The 7,670-nt window shown below is 37.9% G+C and overlaps 1 protein-coding gene across 1 annotated transcript; it reads left to right on the top strand.

Annotated features, from left to right (window-relative positions):
• Positions 1–4,135: 4,135 nt before the first annotated feature.
• Positions 4,136–5,119, top strand: LOC131825740 (olfactory receptor-like protein OLF4). The gene has a single exon (XM_059165145.1). It carries the CDS (start codon positions 4,136–4,138, stop codon positions 5,117–5,119), a length of 984 nt encoding a protein of 327 aa, XP_059021128.1.
• Positions 5,120–7,670: the final 2,551 nt, after the last annotated feature.

Below are 7,670 nucleotides of genomic sequence, written 5' to 3'. Positions count from 1 at the left end.
CTGCTCTATAAAGATAGTTTTAGATTGTCATTGTGTTTCAAACAGTTGTGCCTAACCTAATCTCACTCTAAGTGCTATCCTTTGTTCCTTAAGCTCTTTGTTTCTTTTTTTTATTATGTTCAGTTAGCCAACATATAATAAATCATTAGTTTTTGATGTAATGTTCAAAGATTCATTAGGTGCATATAATACCCAGTGCTTATCACAACACATGACCTACTTAAAGTTATGTTTCTATATCATGCACACACAAATATTCATACACATAAATTTATATATATAAAAAACATATATGCATATATATAGTATAAATATATATGCGTATATATAATCTTATGCTCATTGTAAATGGTCTTTAACTCCCATGCAGACTTTTTTAAAATTTTATTTTTATTTATTTTTTATTTTTTCTAATTTCTTTTTAAAAAAATTTATTTATTGTCTTAAATTTATTTTTTATTTTCAGCATAACAGTATTCATTATTTTTGCACCACACCCAGTGCTCCATGCAACCCGTGCCCTTTCTAATACCCACCAACTGGTTCCCCAACCTCCCACCCCCCGCCCCTTCAAAATCTTCAGGTTATTTTTCAGAGTCCATAGTCTCTCATGATTCACCTTCCCTTCCAATTTCCCCCAACTTCCTTCTCCTCTCTAACTCCCCATGTCCTCCATGCTATTTGTTATGCTCCACAAATAAGTGAAACCATATGATAATTGACTCTCTCTGCTTGACTTATTTCACTCAGCATAATCTCTCCCAGTCCCGTCCATGTTGCTACAAAAATTGGGTATTCATCCTTTCTGATGGAGGCATAATACTCCATAGTGTATATGGACCACATCTTCCTTATCCATTCGTCCCTTGAAGGGTATCTTGGTTCTTTCCACAGTTTGGTGACCGCGGCCATTGCTGCTATAAACATTGGGTTACAGATAGCCCTTCTTTTCACGACATCTGTATCTTTGGGGCAAACACCCAGGAGTGCAATTGCAGGGTCATAGGGAAGTTCTATTTTTAGTTTCTTAAGGAATCTTCACATTGTTCTCCTAAGAGGCTGCACCAACTTGCATTCCCACCAACAGTGTAAGAGGGTTCCCCTTTCTCCACATCCTCTCCAACACACATTGTTTCCTGTCTTGCTAATTTTGGCCATTCTAACTGGTGTAAGGTGGTATCTCAATGTGGTTTTAATTTGAATCTCCCTGATGGTTCATCTCCCTCCAATTTCCCTCAACTCCCTTCTCCTCTCCATTTTTAAAAATGCTTGTCTCCTTCAATAATACGTTCCAGAGACTCCACAACAAGTATAATCCTAATTCATTATTCCAGTGATTGCATAGTATTTCAGGTGTGTCATTAACACTTTTTTGAAAATTTTTCACATTTTTTCTCTTTAACTTGATATTATATCAATCATATAAAAATATTTTGAGATTTTGTTTAAATGCTTGTTCTCAAGAAATTAAAAATAGAACTTGCCTATGGCCCTACCTCAGAGAATGATCTTGGCCAGAATGTCAGTAGTGCTGAAATTGAGAAACCCTGAAGTAAACAATACATATATATATATTTTAATATTTATAGCTGTTTCAATATTTCCACCAAATGTTATAGCACATCATATTTCTGCAATAAAATTAAGGAGTACCACTTTGCTACCTGTTTTAAAGTTCCAATCCCAATTGATGTGATAGCTCTTTAAATTTTTTGGCAGGCTGATGGGTGTGGAAGAGATTTCATGTTGCTTTCATAAGCTACTAGTGTGTTAGAGCAAAACTCATATATTTGGTCACCATTTTGTTTTGCCCATTATTATTATATACCCATATATTGTGTACCCATTATCTATAAGTATCAGCATCTCAAAGGATTTTTTTAAAATTAAATTTATTTATTTTAAGCATAACAGTATTCATTATTTTTTCTCCACACCCAGTGCTCCATGCAATCCATGCCCTCTAGAATACCCACCACCTGCTACCCCAACCTCCCATCCCCCTGCCACTTCAAACCCCTCAGATTGTTTTTCAGAGTTCATAGTCTCTCATGATTCATCTTCCCTTCCAATTTCCCCCAACTTCCTTCGCCTTTCTAACTCCCTATGTCCTCCATGCTATTTGTTATGCTCCACAAATAAGTGAAACCATATGATAATTGACTCTCTCTGCTTGACTTATTTCACTCAGCATAATCTCTCCCAGTCCTGTCCATGTTGCTACAAAAATTGGGTATTCATCCTTTCTGATGGAGGCATAATACTCCATAGTGTATATGGACCACATCTTCCTTATCCATTCGTCCCTTGAAGGGTATCTTGGTTCTTTCCACAGTTTGGTGACCGTGGCCATTGCTGCTATAAACATTGGGGTACAGATGGCCCTTCTTTTCACGACATCTGTATCTTTGGGGCAAACACCCAGGAGTGCAATTGCAGGGTCATAGGGAAGTTCTATTTTTAGTTTCTTGAGGAATCTCCACAATCTCCAAAGAGGCTGCACCAACTTGCATTCCCATCAACAGTGTAAGAGGGTTCCCCTTTCTCCGCATCCTCTCCAACACGTTGTTTCCCGTCTTTTAATTTTGGCCATTCTAACTGGTGTAAGGTGATATCTCAATGTGGTTTTAATTTGAGTCTCCCTGAGGGCTAGTGATGATGAACATTTTTTCATGTGTCTGATAGCCATTTGTATGTCTTGATCGGAGAAGTCTCTGTTCATATCTTCTGCCCATTTTTTGATGTGTTTGCCTGTTTTGTGTATGTTGAGTTTGAGGAGTTCATTATAGATCCTGGATATAAACCTTTTGTCTGTACTGTCATTTGCAAATATCTTCTCCCATTCCGTGGGTTGCCTCTTTGTTTTCTTGACTGTTTCCTTTGCTGTGCAGAAACTTTTGATTTTGATGAAGACCCAAAAGTTTATTTTCGCTTTTGTTTCCTTTGCCCTTGGAGACATATCTTGAAAGAAGTTGCTGTGGCTGATATCGAAGAGATTACTGCCTATGTTCTCCTCTAGGATTCTGATGGATTCCTGTCTCATGTTGAGGTTTTTTATCCATTTCAAGTTTATCTGTGTGTATGGTGTAAGAGAATGGTCGAGTTTCATTCTTCTACTTATAGCTGTCCAGTTTTCCCAGCACCATTTATTGAAGAGACTGTCTTTTTCCACTATATATTTGGGTGCATATATATTTTCAAATGAGTGCTTTTTGTCTTCTTTGGGAAGTGTAATACATGATCATGTGGTATTCCTATTTTTAAGTTTTTGAAGAACCTCATAGTGCTTTCCATAGTGGCTACACCAGTTTGCATTCCCACCAAAGTGCATGAATGTGTCCTCTTCTTCACAGCCTCCTCAAAACTTGTCATTTCTTGGGGAACCTGGGTGGCTCAGTGGGTTAAGCCTCTGCCTTCAGCTCAGGTCATGATCTCAGAGTCCTGGGATTGAGCCCTGCATTGGGCTCTTTGCTTAGCGGGGAACCTGCTTCCTCCTCTCTCTCTCTGCCTGCCTCTCTCTGCCTACTTGTGATCTCTGTCTGTCAAGTGAATAAATAAAATCTTAAAAAACCTTGTCATTTCTTGTCCTTCTATACTAACCTTTCTGACTGATGTGAGGTGATAGTCTTATTCATTTGGATGTCACATAGATGGAATTATTTTATTTCCTTTTCAGATTTGCACATCTCCTATATAGATATGCAACAGATTTTTTGAGGGTTGGTTTTGTATCCAGTTACTTGGTTGAATTAATTTAATAGTTTTGTTAGTGTTTGTGGCATCTTTGGTATTTACTACATATAAGAGAACATCATTTACACACATACTTTATTTCTTCCTTTCCAGTTTGGATGCCACTCATTATTTCTTTAGTTTCTCTGTCTAGAAATTCCAGTGTTATGTTGAGTAGAAGTCAGGAAAGTGGGCATCCTTGCGTGTTCTTGATCATAGAGGAAAAATGTTCCCTCTATCCCCAGTGAGAACCATGTTTGCTGTGGGTTTTCATGAATGGCTTTATGTTGAGAGTGTTTCCTTCCATTCCTAGTTTTTAGTGTTTTTATTATGTGCCATATAAACATAAATATTAATTGTTTGAGTGAAGAATATAAAAAATAATGCACTTGCCAGGTTCGTAATGCATGATTTTGTCATGTTCTTTCTTTTTTGTTTTTGTAGTCACATCAGTGACATGGAACTGGAGAATGATACACAAATTTCAGAATTTCTTCTTCTGGGATTTTCAGAGGAACGAGAACTGCAACCCTTCCTCTTTGGTCTGTTTCTATCCATGTACCTGGTCATCATTCTTGGGAACCTGCTCATCATCCTGGCTGTCAGCTCAGACTCCCACCTCTACACCCCCATGTACTTCTTCCTGGCCAATCTGTCCCTTGTAGACATCTGTTTCACCTCCACCACTGTCCCTAAGATGCTGGTGAATATACAAACGCAGAAAAAGGTCATAACTTATGAAAGTTGTATCATACAGATGTACTTTTTCATACTTTTTGTAGGTTTGGACAACTTCCTCCTGACTGTGATGGCTTACGACCGCTTTGTGGCCATCTGTCACCCCCTACATTACATGGTCACCATGAGCCCCCGGCTCTGTGGACTATTGGTTTTAGTGTCCTGGATCATGAGTGTTCTGCATTCACTGTTACAAACCCTAATGGTGTTGAGGCTGTCCTTCTGTACAGAGGTAGAAATCCCCCACTTTTTCTGTGAACTCAATCAGATGATCCAACTTGCTTGTTCTGATACCTTTCTTAATGACATGGTGATGTATTTTGCAACTGTGCTGCTGGTTGCTGCTCCCCTGGCTGGGGTCCTTTACTCATACTCTAAGATAGTTTCCTCCATATGTGGGATCTCAACAACTCAGGGGAAGTACAAAGCATTTTCCACCTGTGCATCTCACCTCTCCGTTGTCTCCTTATTTTACTGTACAGGCCTAGGAGTGTACCTTATCTCTGCTGCTCCCCAGAGCTCCCACTCAAGTGCAATGGCCTCAGTGATGTACACAGTGGTCACACCCATGCTGAATCCCTTCATCTACAGTTTGAGGAACAGAGACATAAAGGGGGCTCTAAATGTATTTTTCAGAAGGAAGCCATGAAAGTTCCATTTTTTCCCCCAAAAAGTACCTGTTATTGAAGGCTAATTCCTAACAGACAGAAATTGTTAATCTTTGATAGGATCATGAAATAAGAACTCAATCCCTGTATTTGTGCCCTGGAGAGTCACGTTTTCTTAAGTTCAACTGTTTCATTAAACTTTCTGTTCCTTTTAAAAAGGGATTTTATTTATTTATTTGATGCACATAGAGAGATTACAAGTAGGCAGAGAGGCAGGCAGAGAGAGAGGGGGGAAGCAGGCTCCCTGCCAAGCAGAGAGCCTGATGTGGGACTAGATCCCAGGACCCCGAGATCATGAGTTGAGCCAAAGGCAGAGGCCCAACCCACTAAGCCACCCAGGCACCCCTCTGCTCCTTTTGATAGCCAATATTTTTTTCTTTTTTGTTTTCTTAATTTCCAAGTTATTTCCAACCTCCAATCAGAAATAATTTGAAGATTTCCACTTATCTCACAGAATTATGGGCTGTACTAGTTTTATGGAATAAATTATGTTTTGCAAATGAGGTTATTCTTTTTTTTAAAAGATTTTTAAAAAATACTGGGTGTGGTGAAAAAATAATGATACTGTTATGCTGAAAATAAATAAATGAAAAAAATACAAAAAATATTTATTTGACACACACAGAGAGAGAGGGAGAGACAGCAAGAGAGGGAATACAAGCAGGGCGAGTGGGAGAGGGAGAAGCAGACTCCCCACCGAGCAGGGAGCCTGATGTGGGGCTCTATCCCAGGATCCTGGGATCATGACCTGAGCCAAAGGCAGATGCTTAGCCATCTGAGCCACCCAAGGGCCCCTCAAATGAGGATATTCTTATAAATTTATTATAGAGGAAATTCTGAGATCACTATTTTTCACTCTGTGTCTGCATTCCTTTCCATATAACTAGCTTAAATACTTTTCCTGATAATATAGACTTTAACCACCAGTTTGTTTTGTAGTCATGGGGTTTTATGATCCTCATTATGATCATGTTCTCATATCAGCTCAGCATCCACAGTACCCCGGCCACAGAATGGGAAAGCAAAATTTGCTTATGAAACACAAAATCCAAGTGAAAGACAAATTTGCATAAGCCAAGAGACTTAATACGGGCTTAGTATCAGTGAAGACCTGAAACTGGATTAAGCAAAATTTTCAATCACACCATATTGCTTTGTGGAAATTGTGTTTATGATGATGTACATCCATTCATTGAAGTGTGGGATATTTGGTGTCCATGTTTAAAGAGTTTTATTGGTTGAAGTGAAGAACATAGCTGTAGATTTTATATTATTTAATTGGATGATTTTGCTGTTATAGATGAACATATCCAGTGCTACCTGCAAATATTACTCTTTCCATTGCCATAAACTTAATATCTCCCTCTGTAAAAATGTTGTTACAAATGTTATAGTGTGAGTGAATGAATAAGTGTTTTTACTCTATCACTAAATTCTTTACTTATCTTTTGATGTTTTGCTGCTGATTTTATTTATTTGCATCTTATCCCTCCCCCCTTTTCTTACTCTAACAAATGGTTTGTCAATTTTGCTTAGCTTTCCAAAAACTATCTCCTAACTTTGTCAATCTTTCTATTGGTTTTCTGGTTTATATATCATTTCTGTATGCTGTGATATTTGTTTCTTCTTTCATCTGTGGCTCGGGACTTAGTTTTTTCTTCTTTTTCTAGGTCTTTGAATTATTTGAACAGTTAGGTTATTCACTTAGGCTCCTTTATTTTCTTAATGTAAACATTTATAGTTATGAAATTCCCTCTTAGAGTTGCTTTTACAACATCCCGTAAGTTTTGATAGGCCATGTTTCCATTTTCATTTAATTAAAGATTTTTAAAATTCCTTTCTTGTTTTCTTCTTTCACTCACCAGCTGTTGATGAGTATGTGGTTTGGTTCCCACTTATTTGTGGATATCTCAGATATCTATATCCTTAAATTCATTGAAACATTATTTACAAGAATCAATACATGGAAACAGCTGAGTATTCACCAACAGATGAATTAATGATGATGGCATATTTATACAGTGGAATTCAGCAATAAAAAGGGAAGAAATCTTTTCCTTTGCTATAACATGGATGCCCCCCCACCCCGAGGGCATTATGCTAAGTGAAATAATCAGACAGAGAAAGACCGATACTGTATGATCTCACTTATATGTGAAATACAAAAATCCCAACTCATAGAAACAGAGAGTAGGTTGATGTTTGCCTGTGGCTGGGGTTGAGGTAATGAAAAGATGTTGGTGAAAGCCCACAAACCTTTAGTTATAAGATGAATGAATTCTGGGAAGACAATGTACAGCATGGTCATTATGGTTAACTTTATTGTGTTGTATACTTGAATGTTGTGGACAGAGTACATTGTAAATGTTCTTATTCTTATTCTTATTTCTTTTTTTTTTGGGAATATAAGTCATCTGTCTTTTTAAAATGATTTTATTTATTTATACCAAACTCTTGCAAGTGTGGAGAGGGGCAGAAAGAGAGGTAAAGGCAAAGAATCTCAAGCAGCCTCCCAGCAGAGTGCAGTGCCAC

Source organism: Mustela lutreola, chromosome 2 (genome assembly GCF_030435805.1).
Source record: "Mustela lutreola isolate mMusLut2 chromosome 2, mMusLut2.pri, whole genome shotgun sequence".
NCBI lineage: Eukaryota > Metazoa > Chordata > Mammalia > Carnivora > Mustelidae > Mustela > Mustela lutreola.
This window is presented reverse-complemented; position numbering and strand designations above follow the sequence as displayed.

Bases quoted from the DNA above. Each gene is read 5' to 3' on its own strand.
- LOC131825740 (XM_059165145.1), top strand. From the start codon at position 4,136: ATGCATGATTTTGTCATGTTCTTTCTTTTTTGTTTTTGTAGTCACATC.